The 26,619-nt window shown below is 36.4% G+C and overlaps 2 protein-coding genes across 3 annotated transcripts in view; both read right to left on the minus strand.

Moving 5' to 3' along the window:
• Positions 1-2,029: 2,029 nt before the first annotated feature.
• The window catches only part of LOC120624898 (transient-receptor-potential-like protein), a 38,191-nt gene continuing 13,601 nt past the window's right edge, over positions 2,030-26,619 (minus strand). The window contains exons 6-24 of one of the 2 annotated variants that reach the window (XM_039891678.1): positions 25,817-25,997; positions 24,591-24,782; positions 23,283-23,517; positions 22,863-23,015; positions 21,774-22,029; positions 20,209-20,342; positions 19,917-20,040; positions 14,398-14,593; positions 13,342-13,503; positions 12,703-12,922; positions 11,140-11,338; positions 10,520-10,626; positions 10,264-10,407; positions 8,724-8,830; positions 7,751-7,805; positions 6,603-6,697; positions 5,014-5,139; positions 2,928-3,026; positions 2,030-2,263 (exon numbers count right to left, since the gene is read on the minus strand). In XM_039891678.1, coding sequence (XP_039747612.1) covers positions 2,123-2,263; positions 2,928-3,026; positions 5,014-5,139; positions 6,603-6,697; positions 7,751-7,805; positions 8,724-8,830; positions 10,264-10,407; positions 10,520-10,626; positions 11,140-11,338; positions 12,703-12,922; positions 13,342-13,503; positions 14,398-14,593; positions 19,917-20,040; positions 20,209-20,342; positions 21,774-22,029; positions 22,863-23,015; positions 23,283-23,517; positions 24,591-24,782; positions 25,817-25,997 — 2,926 coding nt within the window. In that variant the 3' untranslated portion in view covers positions 2,030-2,122. Of the gene's footprint in view, positions 2,264-2,906; positions 3,027-5,013; positions 5,140-6,602; positions 6,698-7,750; positions 7,806-8,723; positions 8,831-10,263; positions 10,408-10,519; positions 10,627-11,139; positions 11,339-12,702; positions 12,923-13,341; positions 13,504-14,397; positions 14,594-19,916; positions 20,041-20,208; positions 20,343-21,773; positions 22,030-22,862; positions 23,016-23,282; positions 23,518-24,590; positions 24,783-25,816; positions 25,998-26,619 lie in introns of both variants that reach the window. The other variant, XM_039891677.1, reaches the window with a different exon arrangement.
• LOC120624900 (tektin-1) lies at positions 15,375-16,685 on the minus strand. The gene has a single exon (XM_039891680.1). It carries the CDS (start codon positions 16,659-16,661, stop codon positions 15,375-15,377), a length of 1,287 nt encoding a protein of 428 aa, XP_039747614.1. The 5' UTR covers positions 16,662-16,685.

Consider the following 26,619-nt stretch of genomic DNA (forward strand, 5'->3'; position numbering starts at 1 on the left):
AATATTGCTAGCCCACAATTTTTTCCCATTTTATGGTAAACCTTTAGAACATTAGAGGTAAAATAATTACTGGCAACTGCTAAATGGAATAAAGTGACTGGCTGAAGTTTAAGAAACACTACTAAAGTGGAGTGTTTTATGATGCTTCAATATGTTTTTAATTCTATGCATTAGGCATACTTATGGCAAAACTAACTTAAGTATGGACGGATTGATAAGGATTTCCTTATATTTTACTCAAAATTATTAATAGCCTTAAACTAATTAGCAATTATGGATTTTTACACTTAAAAATCTTTATTAGGGAACTATTTTCAACATTATAAAATAAAACTTCAAAGGTTAAGTTAATCTTAATAAACTAATATTAGTCATCTAAAATAAAGTTCCATTTAGTAATAGTGATGCGAATTTTGTTGTCAAATCTCTAAAAAAAAACTAATTTGACAGGACTAAAAGTAGTGTACTCCTCTATTACAGTGACAGTGATTAACTCTTACTCATATTTAAGTATGTATCGTATGTTAAAGTATATATTAGTTTAGTATTTTTTATATTTATTAGTATTTTATGTGTGTAATCTTGATAAGTATTAGTGTGTAATTGTTCGTAAGTGTGTATAAAATAATAATACACCCCACCAATCGGTTTCCCTTGGTTTTCCTAATCGTTAGGTTGCCTGGAAGAGATCGCTACTAAGCGATAAGGCCGCCCTTTGTATCCTACTTTTTAATTTAATTTTTGTTGTGTCCATTGTTTTTTTTTTCCTATTTGTGGTGTACAAATAAAGTGTATAAATAAATAAATATTACGTTATTTGCCGTCACAAGTATTATATTATTTTTAATTATCATCATCATGTCAACTATTGGACGTCCACAGCTGGGCATAGGTATTTTAGAGGGAGATTCAAATTGTGCCGCTTGGGTCCAGCGGCTTCCAGCGACTCGCTTGATGTTACCCGTCCACCTCGTCGGGGACAGTGGCGTGCAGTTCATAATAGATTCTGTGTTAATTGCAACAATGGCTTGTAATATTTGCACGCCAGCTAATGGCAATACACTGTGACTTCGCACTTGATATTGAAATGAAATCTATGTAAACGTGCGTATTATGCAAATAAAGATCTATCTATCTAAGTGCAAAAAAGCTCAGCCTACCCTAAATTTTTCGTATAACTTATATGCGAAGGATATTTCTATTTTATGGCATCTTCCTTATTTATGCATACATTGGTCAAAAACCATGACGCCACTGGTCGGGTGTTTACCAACGCTGCGTTAACCGGTTCGAGGTTGCCATTCCAGGAACTTGGATCCCAAAAGTCCATCGGTTCTCTAAGCTATGGGCCCCGCGTATTGCCACTTTAGCTTCACGACTTGTTAACTCCAGTTCTTCTGCGAATCTCCTCTTTCCATCGCCCACTTAACCGGTTCGAAGTCGCCATTCCAGAAACTTGGGTCTCCTAGGTCCATCGGTTCTCTGAGCCATGTGCCCCGCGTATTGCCACTTCAGCTTCACGACTCGTTAACTACGGTTCTTGTGCGAATCTCTTCGCTCCGTCGTCCGCTGAGAGACCCTGAGCCTTCTTGTGAGATCCACAGTTAGCGACCGTTATTTTTATCACTTCTGTTAATTTCGTTAAAAGAGTTATGTGCCACTAAATTGACCAAATATAACCTAAACTATACGACGCGTAGCCAAATTACGAAATACTGTTGAAATGTGAATAGAATATTTCATAAGGAATCACCTTGTAAAAATATTAAATCAAAGAAGCGTTTTTATTTTGAATTTCTAACAAATTCAAAAAAATCGAAGTTTTACTTATGACCCTATTGAAGATAAAACACCGACACGTGCATAGTACATACGCTACGCGACGAGTACCTAATAAAGTGACAGGAGTCACTCGATTTATATTTTGCATGTGATGTTAGGTTTGTATCCGATTTCTTTCAGGAAAAACTATGGCAGTGGTTTACGCAAAAAGTATTAGCGTTTTGGTTTCACAATAGAGCCTCTGAAGTAATATTTCGATTTTCATTTACTCGTATTATAAAACTAAATCGACAAGGATAGTTGAACGCAACTAAATGAATAAAAATTTTATATATCCATATTAAAGCCATCCCGTTTTAGGTTGCCGTTTGATAGTCCTGACATCTTGGATGCTCTGAGCTGTCGGCCCGGGTGAAGGAGGAATCAAGTGCTCCGTGCTCAACGAAGGCAGAAGATGTAACGGTGTGGAGTTTGCATTTGTCTAGAATTAAAATTAATCATTTCGATTAATATTACAAACGTCTACACTTAGTACGCATTTGTAATATTGTCATGCGTAATATTACATGTGTAACATCGTTCATTTTTTTTCCTTTGTTTGGTTGAAATACTGCAGCGATCTAGACGAAATTTAATAGATAGATAGAATACACCAACTTTTTGCTAGGATAAAAACGGCTCCTACAGGAATTTTAACTTTAAACACCAGAATAAACATACCAGGTAATACTTAAAAGCTCAGCCGATTCTATCGCTAACACTGTTAATGAAAAAGCTACTCTATATAAGTTGAAATTCGCTTGTAGCTGCGTTTCGTGGGTTTCGTTATATTGACCTAGACTACGATAGTACGAGCTACATTTAACCTAAACACCATAACGTAGGTTTCAAAATATGAAGGCAGGACTAAGGTGCTGTAATCAATTAATTTGGCTTGTTTTGGATACAAATACTTTGACCCGACGACGCCACAGGAGGTTAATATGCTGAAAGTCTTAATACGTTCCATTCAAAACTGCCCTAACGAACGAGGCGAATTTCCATCTTAGACTGCTTTTACCATGAACGATCCAATGTTTTGTTTTTCTGAAAAATAAGGTTAAAAATAGATAGTTAAGTCATACTGGGACAGTGTCATTCCATACCGATTCACGAACAGCATCAGTTGAAGGTGACCTTGACCTCGACCTAGGCATCTTCACTGGCGTCCTGTTTGAATGTTTCGGACTCATATCCGTTGGCGGCTGAACGAAAAGAGAACAGAACATGATCAATTGGCAGTAGAAGCGGTCCGAGACGTTTCAGACAACATAATCAACAGTGGCGCGCACTTCATACCTACCCTAAATTTTATGTATAACTGTAACCAATACTACGTGACGGGGCAAAAGGGGCGACGGAATTATAAGACACGTGTGAAGAACAAAGTTATATTTAGAATGCACTAAGAATTACTTGACAGTCAAGAACAGTGTCCCTTGCTAAAGTCCCACGCAGTGGAAGCAAAAGCTGGAAGCACGTCCTGTAGGTTTCACTAGCAATGTTCCTAACTACAGCGTCCGGCAAGTGTTTTCGAGAGGAAAGCGTTTGCTGAAGCACTGCAGGTAGGTACCGCTAGTGATTGACAATGGTTGGCCGCGGCACCGTCTTGTACTAGTGGGAAAAAATCTCTTTAGCGCGATTTACATTTCACGCAACAACGACTAACGCCATCTAGTGCTAGTGGGTCAATATTGCATTTTATTGTAATGTTACATAACTCATATACGATGAGCCATTGGATAAAATCCTCCTGCTGTATGCATACCCTGGTAAATAACTGGTAATAACACGCCATTGGTCACATTATTATCAATTCAACCAATTGTAACCACTGCTGGTTTGAGTGAGTTCCACACGCTCGGTCTTGGGCCGGTTACCTCCAGCGGCTCCCAGCGACTCGCCTGATGACGGCTGTCCACCTCGTTGGGGGCCGACCTACGCTGTGTGTGTACAGGTTCGGGATCGCCATTCTAGCACCTTAAGATCCCACCACTTCAGCTTTGCGACTCGCTACGCTATGTCGGTAACTCTAGTTCATCTACGGATCTCTTCATTCCTGTTTTGATCAGTTAGATTTACTCATGCAAAGCTTAATCAATAAAAAAATTACTCAAAAACTTTTTATAACTACAACTGATTGAATCCTCTGAACGAGTTTCCGATACAGAAGACTATCCATCCTATCTGCTATCATGTGCTGAATATCGCTGCTTTCTCGTCAGAGGTAACGCAGTGTTTTTGACCGAGCAAATCTAAGTTAAAAAAAAAAAATTTAAAAAGTTTAAATTATGACAGTGCAAATGAAAATTCACTTTAGGTACATATAAAAATATAACGAAAATTAAAACGGACTGAAACAATATTAATTTTAGAAGTTAATCGCTTAAATAACCAGATGAAATTCTTGAGATGTCTCTCGATAAGTTTAAACTTATAGAAAAATCCTATTATTATATTAACTATTACATGTATGATAAAAAAGCTTGGGTATGAATTGCTCTAACTTTATAGCTTAATATTAATTTGACTGTGAGATGGTGATACCAAAAAAAACCGGCTGAGTGTGTTGTGGGCGCTTTTTAGACCAGAGCGCAATTAAAACCCTCCTAGTTTTAATTTGTTTGCCTCATTAGAACCCCTGGATAAAGAAAAGGAGCCAAACATTCTCAGGGATGAAATCAGAGCTGCTATAACACATTTGAAGGATAGGAAAGCCACAGGATCAGACTCAATTCCTATTGAGACTATTAAAGCCTCGGGTGAATATGGCGTCCGAATCTTTCATGCACTCTGTAACAAGGTGTGGCAATCAGGGAAGTGGCCGCAAGAATGGGCTCATACTGTCTTCGCTCCACTCCATAAAAAGGGTTCTACTAAGGTGTGTAGTGACCCCTTACATGAGTGTGCTAGAAAGGCAGCTGCCAGAGAGGAGTGGCGACGAATAGTTAAGCGTGCCACAACCCTTAAATGACGACCACGACCGCTCTGACAAGGGCGAACCGACTGAGAAGAAGAAGTTTTAATTTTAAGTTAACGAATGTAGTTATCACCATCACCTTAAACGGTAACCTTTTATATGTATGAACGCTTCATGAATGCCTGTGAGGGTCACATGAATAAAACATTTTTGAATTTTTATAATGTTATATAATGATGATATAGGATATACGGTTTTAAGAGCTTGATTACCCGATTTTTGGAGTACGGCGGTGGTGGAGGTAGAGCGTCATCCGAAGGTTTGATCTCAGGAGCCACTGGTCGTGCCACTGCTATAGAGTCCATCGGCTTTTCCGACGGAGACTTCTCTTCGGTCACCTAATTGCCAGTAAATCGAATATAAAATTATTTTGTATGGACAATATCACATTCAAAAGTGGATAGACGTGCGCGCTTCAGCTAGTTTAAAGATTATAAGGTCGGCAGCGGTGCCAACATTACACACTAATGTCTGAACTATCACAAACATGACAGGTGTAAAAAGTGCATTTTTTTTTTCACGGGGAACTATACTGTCAATTCTCTTGAACATTTTTTGTCTGTTGCCATGCCGTTAAGTGATTAATTGTTTCAGTACGATGTCACGTAGAAACTAATAATAAGTATAATATTACTACCATATCTCTAACAGGGTAACCCGTTACCATCTTAGGCTGCATTATTACCTACTTACAACCAAGAAGAAAAATAAAAAAACTCAGCGTAACTAAATTATTGACAGATCTAAACGTAGGCCTATCCTTCTCACAATGTTCCTTGTAAAAATATAACCCTATGTTATATTTTTATCTGTACCTGTAGACCTGTCAAGTTAGTTTACTTAAAAGATTTATGTACAAAAGAATTGGCACTATATTGACTGTAACTTGGCAAGATATATTTATTTATTTATATATTTATTTAGGAATATCAACAGCTAATACACAGGTTTAAAAATACAACTAACTACATTACAAAATAAATGTCTAAAAATATTTTAGTAACTAATAAGGTTACAATGCTAAAAATAAAATTGAAATGAAATTATAAAAAAATAAAAATTAAATTAAATTAAAATAAAAAATAAAATTCTAAACATCAAAGTCTAAGTTTGTTTAAGCTTATTAATATTATATTATATTATTTTTGTGTGTGCATCGGAACTATTTGATCCTGTTCACCCTTCACCATTTTACCATTTCACATCAACGTACTACGTCCTAAACGAGTTAATATTATCCTTGCAATTTGTTACATCACAGGCGTTACAGAAACAAATTGTCAAACAGGAAAATTGTCCCCTATACCTCGTATCTCGGATTGCTATAATAAGTGTGTGTATAAGCTTAATGACTTAGACATTTTTCATGACAGTTACATTGAATTTAGACGAAAAGTTAAAGATATTTGTTCTACTAATTAACCTGACTTACATTTTAGTCTGTTAAGTTTAAGTTTAATTTTATTTATTACTTTTAATTAAGACATCAATATTAATTATTTTAATCCGATTTAATTCATTTTAGTTTTGTTTTGTCTCCTAATAATTGATTAAGTTAAATTTTTTATTGTAATTTAGCTTTAAATATTTATACTTTTAAAGGTTTACATTAACTGACTAATAATTAATTGTAAATAATTTATAACAATGACTTTTTTACATTTTAATGCATGCTGTTATAACCGGTAAATAGTTGAACATATACTATGTGACTCATTCATTAAAAGCAAGTTTTAATGTATCTACTGTTGGTTGTCCTTTATAAATAAATAAATAAATAAATATGTACTACATCACTTACATTGCCATCTCCTGGAAGTGGCGCCGGAGCTTTCTTCTTCATGACCTTTGGAGGAGAATTTCCCGCGACACGATTAGCCTTCAATGGGCTTGGTTCTAAAACATTCCCTTTATAGTTATAAATATGTAGGTATACAATAAAACGTGTAACCGAATTACACAATACTGTTGCAGGATGCATAACTATATTTCATAAGGAATCGCCCTGTAAAAATATTACATCAAAAGAAGCTCTCTCACTACCGTGTGGTTCTTATGTACGCATCAAAAGTGCCACCTGTGGGCCTACTTGAATAAAGATATTTTTGACTTTGACTTTTGACTTTGAAGCATATTTATATTTCCATATAAAAGAAGAATTCAAAACATTCTAAGTGTTTACTTCTGACCCTATTGAAGATAAAAGACCGACACGTGCCTACCTACTGCTACGCGCTGTTTAACTATTCACTCACCGATTTTGTAGAACTAATCTTGGTTGCCACTCATTGAGTATAGGATAAGTCAATCGATTATTTAAAGACAAACTGCCCTGACAAACTGACTTTCTTAAATAAGCTACTAAAAATACTTGGCTAGTCATTTAGGCATTTATATTGTTCTGTGTATCTTTAGAATTAATATAGAATTACTTTATTTTCCTTCCTTTTATATAATTTTGTATATTTAGTTCATCTTATTCATTTTTTTCCTATTTTTTTTTTTACGTGTCCAACCGTAACGTTGGAATAGTTATTAAGCATATTGTAGCTACCTATAAGTTGAATCAAATGCGTATCTAATACCTTAGGCTTTTATAATATTTTAATGAATTACATGTGATTCTGTTGGTGGTGCTTGTTAGTGAATAAATAAATAAATAAACTTTCATTTTGCATATGATGTTAGGGCTGTATATGATTTCTTTCAGTAAAAACTATTGCAGTGTTTTACCCAAAACCTATTAGAGTTTCGATTTCACAGATCAGTTTCAGAGACAGTTAATTTACCTCTTGTAAAGTAATATTTCGGTTTTCATTTACACGTTGTATTTTGTATTTAAGGGTATATATTTATAATTCATATATTTCTCAGTGGGTACCCGGAGTAATAAAACTGAAATTGCTGACATAACTAAAGGAAACCTCTTAATTATTGAACCTTATTTACCTGGTTGAAGTATTTCACTACCGCAAGGACTTGCAGGCCTTGGAACCATTGAATTCTATAAAAAAACAATGTAATCTCGAGTCAAATAAATCGTTTCGTTTCAGTCAAATAAATTTTTTGACGTGCTATTCAATTTAGTTGTAGATCTAAAAAAAATAAAGTATTCAGTATCGCTAAGCCTTAAATGACTGGTTTGCTGCCGTCCGCTGAGGAGTTCTGTCCTCTATCTCCAATCATATTCATCAGATTTACACGAAATTTGGGCAAAATTAAACAAATATTATAACCTCTAAAGTACAAAAGTAATTATTTAAATCGGTTATCATTTGACGGCGTTATGGAGTAAAATCGTCAAACACATTCGTCCCCTCTCCGAAAGAACTGAGCTTAATTTCGGTATAAAAAGCACTTCTAATACCTTCAATACCTTCAGGAATATGTGTACAAAGTTTCGTGATGATTCGTTTAGTAGATTTTGCGTAAAAGCGTAACAAACAAACTTACATTCACATTTATAATATTAGTAGGGATAGGGATAGGGATAGGGATAGAGATAGGGATAGGGATAGGGATGTTCAGAGAATCTTAGTGCCGAAAAAATTGCACACTTTGAATAGGAGGTGCAAGGTCATAGAAACATAAGAAAGACGAGACATTCTTTTTATAGTAATAATCGACGAGGTGGGCCCACCTTATAGTAAGTGAAAAACCATCGCCTATAATCAGAGCAATACTTCACAGATCATGCAAGGAGCATGTCCTACAACATGCCAACCTATGACCATCTATTCGAGGCGAAGGTGTTAAGCTTCATGTTCCTATAATTACACCGGCATCATGCCCTTCAGACCGGAACAAAGCTTTGCAACAATGCTTTTTTAGCGGCGAAAATAAGCATGGCGATAGTACTGCCCCGAACGAGCTCTGTCACTAAAAGCTCTACCCACAAAACTACAAAAAAAAAAATACTCACATTTGATGGTGATGGAAGCGGTGGGTGAATGATAGGTAATAAAGACTTCGTATTAACTCCACCCGGTGATGACTGAGTGAGCCTTATTATAGGCAATCCACTTGACCCTGGAATTAAAGAATTCATAAACTATCAGAAGAAATATGTTTAGAAAGCTCCAAGTGAGTGCATGGTAAAGTGCAGCAGTACGCATTTAAATTTTTCTACCTCAGGCAAGAAGGCTTTCATAAAACCAAAATAAAACCGAAACCAAACTTAAACTTCACATTTTAAAAATAAAACTTATTTCCTATCTAAGAAATAAAGAAATTGATTACCAAACTAAATAACCAAGTAGCAGTTTCAGTTGTCACATCTAGTTGTGGATGAATCCATGTAATGCAGTGACACAGCCGCGGCTCGCGACAGCAGTTGACCGTCGATATGATTTTGATGCGATGGTACTTCAAAACTACCCACTTACAATTTACAATTTATTTATTGTACGTTCGAAGACGCAATTTTATATAACTACCCTCTTTTTTTAAATTAGCATGTAAGTTCCATTTAAGTGGAAATTCCTTTATGGAACAATAAATATCTTAAAACAGAAACCGGCTGAGTCTGACTCGTCTACCAAGACAAATACATCATGTCTGTTGTATGGATGTCTCTTTAAACATGTATTCATTTTATTTTGTTTAGTATTTGTTGTTATAGTGGCATCAGATATTAATCATCTGAGAAAATTTAAACAGTTTAAAATTACGGTTCATGATCAGCTTGGTTAGATACGGTCAGACAGACAGACGGATGGGCAGCGGAGTCTTAGTAATAGAGTCCCCTTTTACCCTTTGGGTAAGAAACCCTACAAATGTTATTGTTACAAAGAACTTTATTGTCATGATCGCTTGTGACTTTGAGGTATGTTAACAAATTGATAACATATGTTCTCTTAAGTGAAACACGAGATAAAATGTGATACTGTTGACCTTGGCTACCATTTTTGATTACGATTAAAACGGAATAGGAGTTGTGTTGTGGGAACCTTGGGATGAAAAGCTGAGTAAAGTCTTACCAGAATAAACAGTGGGCCGATTGTGTATCTCAGTTAACACGAAATTTAGCTAGCCACTGTGATAAGTTGCCATCGAATAATATCAAGTTTCCAACTAACTTCATTGAAACTCGGGTGGCAAAAACATTTAAGTAATGCATCATAACGTGCGGGCGTTATTTGATTGCAACTTTCCACAGTGCCTACGTAAATTTGGTATCAACTGAGATACCGAATTGGCTTAGAGGTGTTCTGAATCCTAATACTCGAACTCTATTAAGTAAAAATATAGTTCATATAATATAAGAAAAAGACCGCATTACCTTTGCTTGAAAATAATTTCTCTCGAATGCTTTTCCTTGTGACTTAATTCTAATTCTTTTTTTTTCATGTAGCTCTACCTTATAGGCTCTTTTGAAACGTCAAATCATATCTTTGTGACTATCACCGGCTTTGAAGACAGCCTGTCGCGAGGAGAAGCTGGCAAGAAACTCAATGATGTACCTGCTCCTACATTAACCGGAGTCCTTGGCATGCTAGCGCTTGAATAATTGTTGTCCTTAATTTCCGAGGAAATATCCTTGATCAGCTCCAGGATTGACTGGCTGTGACTTTCTGGCATGTCGACCGGAGTGGTTGGTCGTGATTCTGCGCAAAAGAAGAATTGAATTCAATATCTGATGTGAACTTGGTTTAACCTATATCATCATTATATCAACCCATAACCGGCTCACTACAGGCCCATTCCAAGAACTCTTACCAGGAATAGGTGCTCGTAGCACCAATCTCCTGGCTTCGTCGATAGCTCGCTGCAGGTTCTGCTGGTTCTTGAACGACTGTCGGGAACGACATCGCCCAATTTGAGACCTTGAGAAAAACAGCATTGCTATAGTCAAGTAAATTTCTCCAATTCGATTCGAACACTTTACAGGTCATGCAAGCAGCATTTCCGGCAACGTCATCCTGTGAAGGTGTTTAGCCTCATGTGCCTATAATACCACCGGCAACCACGCCCTTCAGACCGGAACACAGGTTTTCAAAAAATGCTGCTTAGCGGCAGAAATAAGCAACTTAGAGATAAGAGCGTTTAAACGCTTTATGTTAAGTCTTCTATTACTAAATATATAATAATATTAGAAAAGTCTGTAAAAGATATTGTGGACTGTCAATACATTTAAATGTTAAGTTGTACTGAAAATTAAAGTCATTGTGCACGAAACACAACTAAAATTACATATTATCAAAATATCACAAAACTGTTTCAAAACAGATCATTTTGCATAAGTAAGATAATCGAATCAGGGATCAGAAACTGAAGTTATATCGAAAGGCAAGGTTTTTGGGTTGCCACTGGAACCAACGCATGAATCTGATACTTACGATATTCCTGTAGCAGCTAATGTCTGATCCCATTTAGACCCCTTAGCAGCCGCAGCGGCCATCCTGGCGATCCGCCTGAACCTGGCGAGGCTGTCCTCATGTACCGGTTTGCCGTCATCCTCCAGAGTCGACACCGGCGCCACGTGAAAGTCCTTCATCAAACGACGCTCCCAAATCTTCATGCGTTTTGCGAGGACCGCTATAATTTATTATATCATGACATAAATTTTTGTCTAAGAGCTGATTGAAAAGTTTGTTGAGGAAACCAATTTTGTTAAAACTATGTTTTTATATAAGTTCAAAAGTTCAAACTTGGTTAGTTTGAACTTTTGAGCAGACAGCTTACTTGCTTTAACGTGTTATATTCCAACGGTGAAATCGGGCCTTGGTCTTTTATCGGATCTTAAGATACTATTTGATGTACTCTGCGAAAAGTGTTCTAAGCGCGGAGTATAGAAAATTAAGCTTAATTTTCATAATATATCATAAATTTCTGCTTCTATCCAATATTTAAATCTTCAATTTTAAATCAATCTAATACTTATGCATTTTGGAGGTTTATGAAGAAGCCAAAAATAGTTATTAATGCAGGACACAAGGTATCGCCATTATGTTTGTGGCGTTATACAAAGTTCGACATATCTATACTTATAATAAAACTGTACTGGAAGATTTCTGTACATTTAATATATTTTGAAAATGTTGACTGGAGGAAGCTTTATAATCGATACTGAGTCCAAAACAGTTTTTTATTTAGTTTTTGTCTTTCTGTGTGCATGTCTGTCTGTCTGTCTGTCTCTGTCCGGGCATCACGTGAAAACTACTGAATGGATTTAAATAAAATTTGGTATAGTGGTAGTATATATTCCGGATCAACATATAGGATACTTTTTATCCCGATACACAAAAAGTTTTCTCCGGGAAATGGAATGAAATTTTTTATCAATTATACTTCATAGCTCCGTTAAATTTGAACCGATTTTAATAATTCTTTTTTTATTTAAAAGTGTATGCTATCAAACATTTATTGTCTAATTTTAATGGAGATTTGATAAATATTGACGGAGATAAAGGACATAACTCTTCACAGATAACATCAAGTCGCAAGGCACCGGGACACGGGACACCGATCGAATGCATGCGTACCATCCTACTAAATACTAATATTATAAATGCGAAAGAAATAAAATAATATAAATATTAAGTTTGATTATGTACCTGCAAATTTATACCTGTAAAATAATGACAACTTACTAACTCAGTATACCACGTAAAATAATAGTAGGTACATAGCTAGCCACGATGATTATAATGTTAGTATCAGAGCTGTTCTAGCTTTATGATTGACTCATACGCGGATGAAATCGCGGGGGTCCTCCAGTTTAAAATAAAATAAGACGATTTACAATCTTAAGAGGCTGTTTCACCAACTTTTGTTAAGTGTCGGATAGCTTCAACGTAAGTACTGTCACTTTCTAACTTTATGTTAAGCGAAAAAGACAGCTCTTGTGAATTAGCTATTAGTGAAACAGGCCTTAAAATATTGTTTTCGACGCTACTTACTCTTCTCCTTCCTATCAGTAAAGGACACATCCATTCCGTTCCTCTCGAACACTTCTAGCAGTTCGTATCTCAGCGCGGACACGTCTCCCTTCAGCTCGTTTATATCATCCTCGGTGACAGGGTCGTCGTCCATCTTTCTGTGCATAGCGGACACATAGCGCCAGACTAATGCCCGCATCACTGACGTATAGCGTACGTCGTCTTTCTCTTTTTGAGCCTGCTGAATTAATAATTGCGTCGTTGGTCTACAAGTTAGCGTGTTAGATGGATCTGGTTCCCAAACAATTTATAGAAGTTAATGAATGTAGTTTTTTACCGTCTCATTAGAATTTCTAGGTACGTGTTAGAATATATTTTGGTGTCGTACGAGACGTCTAAGGGAATATAACAGAGAACGGACAGCTGCGTCCTCAGCGCTACTAATACGATTTACTGCGATCACCAACCCGTCTGCCAAGCGTGGTGATTGTGGGATAACCCTCTAGTTTGCAGAGGCCTTTAGTCCAGCAATGGGGCGATATAGGCTATTGAAGTGTTTAAGAGAAAAAGAAAATGTAAGTTTCTTGCACTTTGGGAAAGCTCAGTGAGGACCTGGCTGACTTTGACTGTTGCTAGCTATAGTGTTACTCATTCACCAACCTGTGCCGTCTCCAACTGTTCCTTCTTCCTCAAGCCCAGCAGCTTCATCACCAGTTTCGGAGTCGGGAAGATGTTAAACGGTGGAGGCAGAGTAGCGCTATCTTCGAAATAGCTCATCCAGAGGCGAGTGCGAGCGAACTTCCATTCGACATCCGAATGTTGCTGAACAGAAACATTTAAATATATTTGGTCATTGTGTATGGCAACAAACTAAGTTTTTTATAAGCAAATAAACTACAAGGTATATATTTATTTCACTATTTGTATTAAAACGTACATGTTTGGTACGTATTATTTAGCAGAATTTTACACAATGGGTATAACTATTTACTCAAAGTTTATATTGATTTTCTTAAATTTTTGTGCCATTTCTAAACCAATTAATTATTAATGGGAGTAATTAACTATAGTTCGTTGAAGAGTTCCACCTTCAATCAATAGTGAACAATTATACAGTCACATACTAAAGATAAAAGGTGTCCGGTTTCCATTTTTCACAGATTATCTGTTAAAGCCGTTACAGTAAAGAATAATCTCACAATGCAGTTCACGAGTTATGTACACAAAGTAAATAACTAATCATTTAAAATAATTTGTACATTTAATCCTCGATTTACATAAAATGTAAAATATGTAAGAATTACGTAAACTTTAGTGAAAGTAAAAGCTTGGGTATAAATTGAACTTCATAGCTAATTATTGTCCAATAAAGTATGAAGAAAATAGCCGGTTATCCACGTAGTCTTTATATATATATTTCTTGTGTGCGTGTGTATGTCACTGAACTCCTCCTAAACGGCTGGACCGATTTGAATGATTTTTTTGGTATGCGTTTGGGTGGCGCCCTGGATGGTTTAGATTCACAAATCAGCCCGACAGATGGCGCTGGGGTCCGCTAGTTTTCGTATAAAATTGAAAAATGAAGTTATATCACTTTATATTAAAAAGGAAAAAAAAAACATATGAACGTATCGTTATCGGTGCCAGTGATTGGCCTACGCGAATAAAGAATTTTTGATTTTAAATCCATCCTGTGCTCCAGCAATTCGAACTTACGTCAATGATGGCATAAGAGTTTGACATCATAGCGATGAGCAGGTTCAGCAAGACGATTACGTTGATCACAGAGTATGACCCGAACATGAGAAGGCCCCAGAAGCGCGTGTAGCTCTTGATGCCAGCCAGCTCAAAGTTCTCTAAACCGACCATGCCGAAGGACGCCCAGAACAGTGACTGTGAAGCTTCGAATACGCTACATAGAAAAGTTATCGATCAGACATATTTTTTGATGCTGTGGATTCTTCTTAATTAAGTCTTTCGGGATACGTGCAAAGAGGATTTGGTTTTTTACCCAAGCTGATAAGTTCTAGTGTTTTTCTCTACGGGCCGAGCCCTGCCATCTTGTCTAAAAATTTGAGTTATCCGCATCGATGTCTTGAACATTTTCAAATATGGCAGTACTGACTGGGATTTATGGAAATAGCGAATGTCATGACATTGCAGTCCGTAATTCATATTATAAGTGTGAAAGTATGTCTTTTTGTTTGTTAAATATCTCAGCCGATCTCACACCGATCTTGATGAGATTAGGAGACGGCCTGGAGACGGCAATTGAATGTTTTTTATCCCGAAAAAGTACCTGTGGGACTAGTTACTTGGGGAACCGTGCCTTTAAAAAACCCGAACCTTTATTACCTATGCTTATACTGATCTTGACGTAATTATACATAGCAGCATTTTGTACAGGAATACAAAAGATAAAATATTTGTAAGTTTGTAAATGTGGGAACTGGCGCACGAGGAAGCGTCATACAATATCTAAAAATAAATATAAGCGAGCATATTTGGGTTATAATTTGAGTTTCGAAATATGTGTTTATGATATTACAAAAATATAATATTTTTGTTTATGGTTTTCTTTATCACGATATGTAAAACTTGTAACATTTTTTAATAAGTATATTAAATGATCTATATAAAATGTAAGGTAAATTACTCCCACAAAGTCAAAAATATATATTAAAAAGTTGTTCCTAGTACGCGTGATAATCCATAGTAGTTCGCAACGTCATACAATCAACTTCATCTATTTTCAAAGTGTTCATCTTAACATTGATATCCTCTTCCAATTGTATTTGGGTCTGAAGAAGAAAACGTAATGATGCATTTGCTTCGTGAAGCATCTGTTGAAGTTGCTGAGTACTATGACGTAGCATCTCACATTCATAATACAAAGCCTGCCCGGGAGGGTCTTTCACTAACTCTGCGCCAATTCTCTGAGCTCGTCTTCCCAGCCTTGTATGCGCAAGTCCAATATATCCTTCCTTAGCAGATAAAGCTTTTTGTAGCTCAACTATGTTATTTTGCATGTCTGCAATCTTTTTAGTCGTTTCCCGATGCATGTCTTCAAGCTTCTCTTTAGCTGACTTCGACTCTTTAATACGTTCATTAAATTCATGATTGCATTTATTGAACGCACTCCATAAGTCATCAATAACTTGTTTTAGTAGTGTATCTATAAAAACTCTTATGGGGCGAGCACTAGTCACTTCTCTTGCGGCTAGTTGAATATTTTTAGCTGAATACGCATTATATTCTTCAGCTGATATATTAGCTGGGTCAAGACTTGTGTAGCCCTCATATATTGAGAGACATAAATCGGTTTGTTTCATCGAGAGAGAACCTTTATCCGAGTCGATGGCCGCTTGTTTGTACTGTAAGTCGCGATCGAGAAGATAGCGAGTGGAACGAAGACGTCGCATTTGTTCATTCAACTGCTCCAAAGCTCTTTTTAGCAAACTTTGCCCTCCAAGAATTGTTGTTATTTCTTGCTGTAGAGCATGTTCAACTTCGTCTACAACTAAGTCGATACCGATTCGTCCGTCTCTAAGCATTAAACACTTTCGGCATATTGCTAACGCATTTGTTTGTACCGATGAAAGGCAATCCTGTAGGCGAGTTTTGTAAACACTTAGAGATTCTAATTCGCGACATATTTCATTCCTCTGCAGCTGTAGCTCATTCTTGTTGTACTCTATATCTCCAATTCGTTCTTCCATTCGTCGATCCGATGTAGATTTCATGATAGAAGCTCGTTCGGCAGTTTCTTCGCGGATTCTTTCACATTCTCCTAAAACCCGGTCGGCTAGTTGCTGTTGGTCCTCAGTGTTTCTACAGCGTTGTTCATTGCTCATCTTCCATTCTGCTAAAGTAAACTTGGCAGCTCTCGGTGGCATACACACCAAGGCTTGTTCAGATAACCTTGTTGTTGCTACAGGTGCTCCTATTACGTTTCGCAAACCAAACTGAGCTTCACTCATTTTGATCAATAATTATTTTAGTTACAAAAAGTTAATTAATGTTTTCAAAATACAAACTAGCCAAACAAATTTAACTATGAAATGCAGAGAAAGAAAGAAATAAATAAGAATGACAAATATTTGACAAAACTGATTAAAAACCTCATAATACGTGGCGTTCCAAAAAGTTTGATCATGCTCGAGGAATGACATTGGATTACGACATTTTTCGAAGCAAAAATATTCTGCTGACTAATTTATCTAAACGCCAAGGTAATGTTCTTAAATAACATAAAACTAAAGAAGGTAAAGTTAATCTTAGACAGTTAAAAGGGAAGCTTGTTGATTAGGTTCTACATTCTTTGTATTAATAAAAAAGTGTGTGCGTATAACCTTTACATTTTGATTGAGGTACAACTTTTATTATTATTTATTGATGAAAGAGTAAAATGTTCCGGGAACTCCGCCATTTCATTTAATATTCACTATTTCATTTTATATTCTATTTAAAATTCATTTATATCACTTTCACATTTTATAAATATTTTCATTTGTTAAATAGAATAATTTTGAGTAGAAAGTTGAAGGTTAGATCAGCACAGTATAACCAATAATGTCAATATAACATTTTCATTGAATATTATAGAATGTCGCAATCGTCAGAATTTTTTTAATAATTTATTTATTACAAAAGTAATAAATAAACAAGTATATTTAGAGATTTTCAAAAAATTTTGCAATTTAAAATATTTTTTTTTAAACTTTTGAATTGTTATTCACTTTGCTATTCACAATTGATCCATGTGAAAATATTGGAAATAAATAATCCTAATTGATTATGATATTTGCCACTAGCTGGCGTATAAGTCAAGAAGCGTGGAGTATATGACATATACTTACGACCAATCTAAATTATTAGACTTGAAATAGCGGAAACTACACAGACGTCTCACGTAAGCGTTACTTCTGTCAGAAAAAAATCTGAGTTAGTCGCGCCTAAAGAAGTTTTACTTCAAAAAATATGTTATACGAATATGTAAAATAAGCTTAGAGAATATTATTTCATATTAGTTGAATTGCTATATAAAGAGGCAACTCAAGGAAAAGCCAGGATACCATATGAAAAATGATTATTTGATCGAAGTTTTCGGTGCGCCGTTTCCATGACACCAATCAATACCCTCCAGCATTAAACAGTTTTGCCGTTTCCAAGACTAATTTTATCATCAGTTTATCGCTTTTGAAAAGTAGTTCGAGTAATTCTGTAACTACGTTTTATCTATACTTATAATAATTTGTAATAAGAATGGGTGAAAATCAATTCGGTGTGCGAAACGTAATGGAAGCGCCAATAGCAACAACCAGGTTGTCCAATCAAGCCTTGGTATGTATGCCACCCAGAGCTGCAAAGTATACTCTAGCAGAGTGGAAGATGAGCAATGACCATCGCTGTAGAAACACTGAGGACCAACAGCAACTAGCTGACCGGATATTAGGAGAATGCCAAAGAATCCGCGAAGAAACTTCCGAACGAACTTCCATCATGAAAGCTACGTCCGACCGTCGAATGGAAGAACGAATTAGTGACATAGAGTTTAACAAGACAGAGTTGCAGCTGCAGAGGAAAGAGTTATGTCTCGAATTAGAATCACTTAGCGTTTATAAAAACCGGCTACAGGATTGCCTTTCATCGCTACAAACAAATGCGTTGTCAATATGCCGAAAGTGTTTAATGCTAAGAGACGGCCGCGTCGGGATAGATTTAGTTGTCGACGAAGTTGAACGTGCTCTTCAGCAAGAGATAGCTACAATCCTTGGAGGGCAAAGCTTGCTAGAAAAAGCTTTGGAGCAGTTGAACGAACAAATGCGGCGGCTTCGTTCCACTCGCTATCTTGTCGATCGTGATTTACAGTACAAACAAGCAGCCATCGATTTGGACAAAGAATCTCTGTCTATAAAACAAACAGATTTGTGCCTCCCAGTTTATGAAGGTCACACAGGTTTCGACCCAGCTAACATAATGGTTGATGAGTATAATGCGTATTCAAATAAAAATGTCCAACAGGCAGCCAACGCTGTAACTAATGCTCGACCTATCAAAGTATTTATTGATACTATATTGAAACAAGTTATCGACGACTTATGGAATGCATTTAATAAATGCAATTACGAGTTCAATGAGCGTATCAAAGACACGAAGCAGACCAAAGCAAAACTTGAGGATATGCATCGGGAAACCACTCAAAAGATTGTAGATATGCAAAATAATATAGTGGAGCTACAAAAATCATTATTGGCTAAAGAGGGATATATTGGTCTAGCGCATACTAGGTTGGATAGACGAACACAGAGAGTTGGCGCAGAGTTAGTGAAAGACTCTCCTGGGCAGTCCTTGTATTATGAATGTGAGATGCTACGTCATAGTACTGAACAACTTCAACAGATGCTTCGTGAAGCGAACGCGTCTTTACGTTTTCTTCTTCAGGCCCAAATTCAATTGGAAGAAGATATTAACGTGAAGATGAACACCTTGAAAATAGATGAAGTTGATTGTTTGACGTTACGTTCTACTATGGATTTCCATGCATACTAGAATTTCTGCTTAATTTCGAATATTGTGTGGTTTTGATTGTGTGTAGTAGATGGTTTTAGTGTCAGGTTTTATTATTTGTGTTATATTTAGATTACGACTTTCTATGTACCTTTAAGAGGAAGCTAGATGTATGTGCACTAATTATAAATAAAATAACTACGAAAGAAAAATGTTGTTATTGCTCCCTAATCATTGTTCTTAGTTACTACCATTGCTTTAAGCCCTGACTGACTTTTTAAACGACTTAGAAAGGAGGAGGTTATCAATTCGGTTATATTTTTTTATATTTGTTCCTTCAGAACTCTGTTTTTGGAAATCTTTTTTTGGATGAAACAGTATACTTCCCATGTGGTCCCATTTTCATCAGGTCAAGGTCACCTATAGGGATTGGAGTATTTGTTTTACTAGTACTTTTCTTGCTATTATATAAAAGAGAAAACGAAGAATATGATCTAGAGCTAGTAATTCTCTACATTTACTTAACATGGGCTTAAAAATGTTATGGAAAATATTTATTCCTTTCTTTTTAGCTTTTTTGTCTAAACAGTTTTTTGTTCAACAAATGCAATGTTATTGTGACTTTGAACAGGTAAAATATATCACCATAGGTAATACAATATTCCAGCCCTACTTATCACTAAAATCTAGCTTTCGGACTACTTCTGTACCATCGAAAAACTCACTTTCCAAAGCTACGCCACTTCATACAGGAATCGCCAGCATTATCCCAGTCGGGTAAACCGCCCGGTAATACATAGCATTTGCTTTTTTCCAAATCGGCGAAATACCAAAGCAATTGGTTCAGACCTGACATCGAAGATATGTTTATTTTTTGGTTAAAATGTATTATTATATGTCTTATATATATCTTATCTTATATCTTTAAACGAGCAATTCTTGTTCAATTCTATATATATATATATATATATATATATATATATATATATATATATATAATCGGCAAAAAAAACTCACCACAGGCAAACGCGAAAAGCACGAGACTGTAGATAAAGAAGAACTTCACGATGTCAATGACCATGCGTCCGAGGGAAATCTGCAGCGGTCCCAGGTGGGGGTTAATTGAGAATAGATGCACAAGCTTCAGCGCACTGGGGTACAAAAACAATTATTAGTTGCTACAAGTGTGAAGTTGCTGGACAAACATCAAAAAGACAAAAAGCACAAGAAATGATATAGACGCATCAGCGAAATCTGTTTAGTCTATTATATAATAATATATTATAAATGCCACAATCAGTATTGGAAAATAGTAGCTACAGGGTTTACTGGGATAGAATAGTAACAGATAATACTATATATAACAACAGACTAGAAATAACAATTCTGGATAAAGAAAATAAATCAGTTTAATTAATAGACATTGCAATCTGTAACACCCATAATTTAACCACCACCTTCACCGATAAAATCTCAAAATACACAGATCTAGCCAGAGAAATATAAACACAGTGGAAAATCGATTATTCCAAAACTATCCCTATAATTATTTCATCCACAGGAGTAATACCTCACACTCTCCACGCAGGTCTAAAATCACTAAATATACATAAGTCTGCACTCTGCATATACACTCTTACAGAAAGCCGTTATATTAATCACATGTCGCCTGGTGCGGAAGTTTTTAACATGACTCCGGCCCGTGCTTTGTTTATTATACCATCGTAAAGAAGATATTTAAATTTAACTCATCACACTGTCACTCACTGATCACTTAAGTTTTCTTATTATTATTTTTAATACAAAAATTAATAATAATAATAAGAAAACTTAAGTGATCTATATTTAAGGATATTATACATAGAAATGGATACATATTTAGTGTCAGGCTGCAGTTTTGAAATAGCTGCTCCTTTTATGTATTTCAACATTCTATTATATCTTTAGAACTGTAAACTGATTTTATCAGAACTTTACATTTGCGTGCAAGAAAAGTAAGGTCACTATCATCATCATCATATCAAGCGAATGAGGTTCACTGCTGGACTAAGGTCTTTTGTAGGAAGTTCCAAACATCTCCCTGCGACTCGTCTGATGTCATCCGTCCAGCTCATCGGAGGTCTAACAACGCCGCGTTTACCGGTACGAGGTCGCCATGCCAGCACATTGGGACCCCAACGTTTATAAGTTCTCTGAGCTATGTCCCCGCCCATTCGCACTTCAGCTTCGCGGCTCGTTGACCTATGTCTATAACTCTGGTTCTACTACGGATATCCTCAATCCTGATTTGATAACAAAGAAATACTCTTAACATTGTCTTCTTATCGCCCGCTGTTTGACTCTGAGCCTTCTTATGAGAACCATAGCCAGCGACCACGTTTCGGAGCCATAAGGTCACCTAATTCACGATAAAATAAGATACGTAAAATTACTCAATAGGTATTTCTTAACCTATCGAGAATGACACATACTGTCCTATCGTAAATAAAACTGTCCAACAATTTCTGTTATTGTCAAGTCGGAAACTCAAGGACAAATTTTAAAATTATACTATATCTCCGCGAAATATTAATAGAACTTGCCTCAATATATTAGCCGCAGCAAACAGTCCTTCTGCTATCAACTGCGGATCAAAAGCATCCCAGTGCTCTCTAGGAATGAACCTGGTCTGCGGGTTCTTGGATATTTCAGCCGCCTGTTGTATGTAAGCCGCGAACCTCAGCAGAGCCACCAACACGTACAGGAAGTTGCGAGTGAAGTCGATGAAGTTCCACATGTTCCGGAGATACGAGCGGATGCCTTCTATGTATATCTCATGCGTTTCTTGCCAAATGAAGCCTGGATCGAAGACAGATAAGAATTTCTTATCATGAGTTGACATTTAATTATTTAAGTAATAAATTTTATTTAATGCACCAAATTTTATGTTATTTATGCACCACCTAACTATTTTCTGTATTTGTTTTCTTCGTCATTCGTTGCCTGGAAGAAATCGTAATGAAGAGATAACGCCGGTATAAAAGTATAACAAAGCAACGTATTCAATTATACGTTCCTTTGTTATACTTTTCTTTTTTGATGCACTTTTTGTGGTGTGCAAAAAAGTATATTCATTCATTGGTAAAGTCAAGCACTTTGTATATCTCATGCGTTTCTTACCAAATAAAGCCTTGTTCAAAGAAGCTAGCCCACAACCATCTTAGACTGCATAATTACCGAGGCGAGAATGCACATAAGGACTAACGGGTAGTGAAATGAATTCCAACAAAGAACTGTTCCGAGAAGTGAGACGTTTGGAGTCTCAAAATAATGATGCAGATGTATACATTTTGTATAATATGTACAGTTGCCACTACCCCTCCTCTTCGCACGATTGAGTTACGCGGAAACGGGCAGCAGCGTCACCTGTGCTACTACTACCATCTCTTGCGATTCCCATTTAGTCTGCCCAGAGGCGTGAGGACTAACCCTATCGTTGCGAGAGTCCTTTAGTCCAGCAGTGGACTTTTAAAGGCAAAATCCTCTTCTAGTGATGTGATCATGACGTGACCTTCATAATCAAAAGATTATGAAGGTCACGTCATGATCACATCACTTATGTCAGGCCTCAGATTTTTCTGGAACAGTGCAAACCATAGAGGTTATAACGTATCGTTGCCGAGGACACATACCCAAAACATAAACGGTAACGACCAGCTCCAAATAAGTCGGTCCGTTGCCCCGTTGCTTTTTGAGCTCCATTTGTAGCTGTTTTATCATGTTCTCTGTTCCAAACAGTTGTATCACCTCAACTTCTGCTCTTAGCGACACGAGAATGAGAATAACTAGAAATACAAACAAATATTTAGTATGCAATTCTTACCCACATACTCGTAGCTCTTCGAGAACTGAAAGCATAGTGGCAATAGGTTGGAAACCGATAGATTAGAAGCCCTGGCATAAGACCAGGTCGTGTTAAGAAACCTCATAGCTTTATTTAAAAGTTTACGAAAATAGTTTTCTCCATGATCTCACTACAATATAAATTGTGACGTTCAAAGAGTGTCTTCTATATACAGACTTGATTTGATCTTGGATGCTTAGATACTTACATAAAAAGAACAAATAACTCGAGGCGTGTATCAAAAACTTCATGAACGGTTTCCTCATCAGCTTCCCCGTGGCACAGTTAGGAGCTATCATGTACATCGCGCAGTACACCGGAAACATCACCGCTACTCTCATCAGGATCATGAACTTCTCCAAGGGACTCTTTCTGCGGAACCCCGGGACACCGTCGTACCAGATCGAGGCCAAGAGTTGTTGGATGTTCGGGTGAGCGACAAACTAAAGGATAAAAAGTTAAGTAAGTAACTTTATTATTACTAGTATTTATTTATTATTAACTAGCTGTTGCCCGCGACTTCGTCTGCATTTGTTTTTGTTTTTTGATGTGGCATTATATTTAGTTGTAGATCTAAAACAAATTAAAGTATTCAGTATCGCTAAGCCTTAAATGAGGGGTTTGCTGCTGTCTGCTGAGGAGTCCTGCCCTCTATTTCTAACCACAGTTTGGGCAAAATTAAACACATATTATAACCTCTATAGTACAAAAATAATTATTATAATTTGTCGGAGTTATGGTGTAAAATTGTCAAACACTCATCCCCTCTCCCAAAGGAACCGAGCTTAATGTCGGGATAAAAAGTATCCTATATTACTTCTAACACTTCTAAGAATATGTGTACAAAGTTTCATGAGGATCGGTTAAGTAGTTTTTGCGTGAAAGCGTAACAAACTTACATTCACATTTATAATATTAGTAGGGATTTCTTTAACTACACGGATATGACTAGATCATCATCATCATCATCAATTCAACCGACGTCAACTGCTGGACATAGTGAAAGCTGCATTCAACCTACTCCTGAACACTACAGAACGAAGCAGATCACTAAACGATACTCTATTTCTTGTTATGGCAAAGCGGACCCATGGACAGCATTTGAATTATTTTATGATAGTTAAGTTTAATGTTCTACACTCCGCGAAAAGCATGATAATCTGTTTGGTTTTAAAAATTTAAAATGCAGTTTTTTGTTTTTGGAACCGACAGGATATGAACCTGCGACTCTCTGGCCATCGCGGTCTGAGCGCTTTGACCACTAGACTACGGCTCCCCTCTTGCCGAATTTGTATATTCATTTGTAACAGTCTTATTAGCGACTGTAGCGCCATGTAGTAGGAAATATTGTACTTTCGATCTACTTTTCAAAGGTCTAGACGAAGAAAGTGGGCAACAGCTAGTCAGTAATAATTCCAAATTCTTTTGTAAGAATATTTTATTTATTAGATTTGGAACATTATCTATGGAACATTTTAAAAACTACTCTCTTTAGGTATGAAAAAATTGAATTTGCCTTTTTCTGCTTGAAGTCGATCGCCAGTTCCAATCTAGCCAGCTTCATATGATCGCCGTCTTCGAAGGGAGGCGCCTCAGGGTCATGGTTCAGTATAACGGCCAATTCTTGAGAGCTTCGAGACTGATCCAAAAGGTCCACCGCAAACTTTTGGGCCCTACGTCGAAGCTCGAGGTACTCCGCTTTACTTTCCTGATGAAAAAAAAAAACGTGTGTAGTTAAATAAAGTTTATTTAAATACCACAAAAAAAATCCACATAATGAATCAATGAAGTCACAGGAATGAGCCCGCCGACTTTGACAAATGAAAGTGTACACTGTCAAAGTGTTATGGCTAACTTCAGGGTGTCGGTTTTTTGTGACGGTGTGCGCGCGCAAAGTAAAACTCTACTCTCACCATTTTTCCCTAACGTGCCAATAGAAGAATAACTTCAATAAATAGGTTTGATTGGACCACAGCAAACATTACGTTTTTATTTTCATTATATACAAGTTAGCCCTTGATTGCAATCTCACCTTGTAGTAAGGTGATGATCTCATTTTTAATTTCAGAATTTTCTCTGATCCGCAGGGTGATTACGTGTCCCACAAAAGTTTTACTACAGGCGTAAATCTTGCGATCTTTGCTATCAAGCGTCACTTTAAAAAAAAAAACGAAATTGACGTTTGACAGCAAAGACTTTTGCCAATCGATTCAGCGTTGCGAAGTCGCGTAGAAACTGATTACGGGTATGTTTTTACAGCTTAATATACGTGCCATACCCCTTAAATATTATTTTTTTATTATATCTAACATAAAAGATTATCTGACTTAAATTTAAATATTATCGAATAACGGTAATTATTACATTACTCAAACTGTATGATATTAATACTCGTATATTATTTTCTTGGGGAAAGGGCCTATACGCTATACTTATAAAAGTGCAGTATAATGTTGCTTACGGGCTATTTTGTTACACAGTTATAATGTTGCGACGGATGCTTGAACTAGGTAGAACCTGTGTCTCAAGCCACCAGGCCCTGTCCCCGAGGAAAAATTATACAAGAATGAATATAATCAAGTGTAATTATTGTTATAATAAAAATAGCTTACACTATAATGTGGAGAAATAAATAAATCATGCATTCATTCGTGCATTCATTCGTTTATTCATTCGTTTATTCAAAATTAGGAATTACAGTGACTTTTAGTGTAATAAAAATAAGAAAAGTTAAGAATTTACCGGTTCTGCAAAAGCCAACGTCCTTAGTTCCCAAGATAGCTGGAACGCGGTTAATATGGGATCAGTTGCTGATAGAGCTATAAGAGATGGTGAACTCAAAGCTCTGTAGGCATTCAGACGAGCCAGTGAGTGACGCAGGGAGTCCTCTGTCGAGAGTCGGATGCAGGTGTCGCAGCCACATCTGTCATCACCCAGAAGGATAAATAAAAAACGCAATATTTACGACGAAACACAAACTTCTGCGTCGTCATTGGTAGGCTAACAGTAACGCCTGCTACTATTAAAACTTAATAACTAAGGCCCTTATCAATAAACCAAAATCTAGCTAAGGATAGGTTTTCAAGTATAAGTCAAACCAGTGGAGTGCATTTCATACATGCACAAAAGCACTGAGTACCCTAAAATTGATATATAACTCGTAACAGGAGGGGATTTTTTGCCGTTTCGTGCAATTATCCTGCGGTAAGCACGTTAAATAATTGACGTTAATATTTGACGTGCTTATTTAAAATTACCAGTTGAATTTCGAAATCTCAGAGCATCATGAGCTCTTTAGCCCTCATCAAACTCTCAGAAACCGTTGACCAAAGTAAATAGGGAAAAATCTGAAATGCAAATCGGAAAAGACTCTCAAGTGTTTAAGCCTAGTTTGATTTATACTTGAAAACCTATCCTTAGCTTCATTTTGGTTTTATTAATTAGTATAAACGAGTTATATACTTTCTTAAAAGTACCAAGATTAACTGTTCCGGCAATCATATTTTCTTCCTCAGTGTCAAATAAGAACACTATCAAACGCTAAT

This window comes from Pararge aegeria, chromosome 7 (genome assembly GCF_905163445.1).
Source record: "Pararge aegeria chromosome 7, ilParAegt1.1, whole genome shotgun sequence".
In the NCBI taxonomy this organism is placed as follows: domain Eukaryota; kingdom Metazoa; phylum Arthropoda; class Insecta; order Lepidoptera; family Nymphalidae; genus Pararge; species Pararge aegeria.

Bases quoted from the DNA above. Each gene is read 5' to 3' on its own strand.
- LOC120624900 (XM_039891680.1), bottom strand. From the start codon at position 16,661: ATGAGTGAAGCTCAGTTTGGTTTGCGAAACGTAATAGGAGCACCTGTA.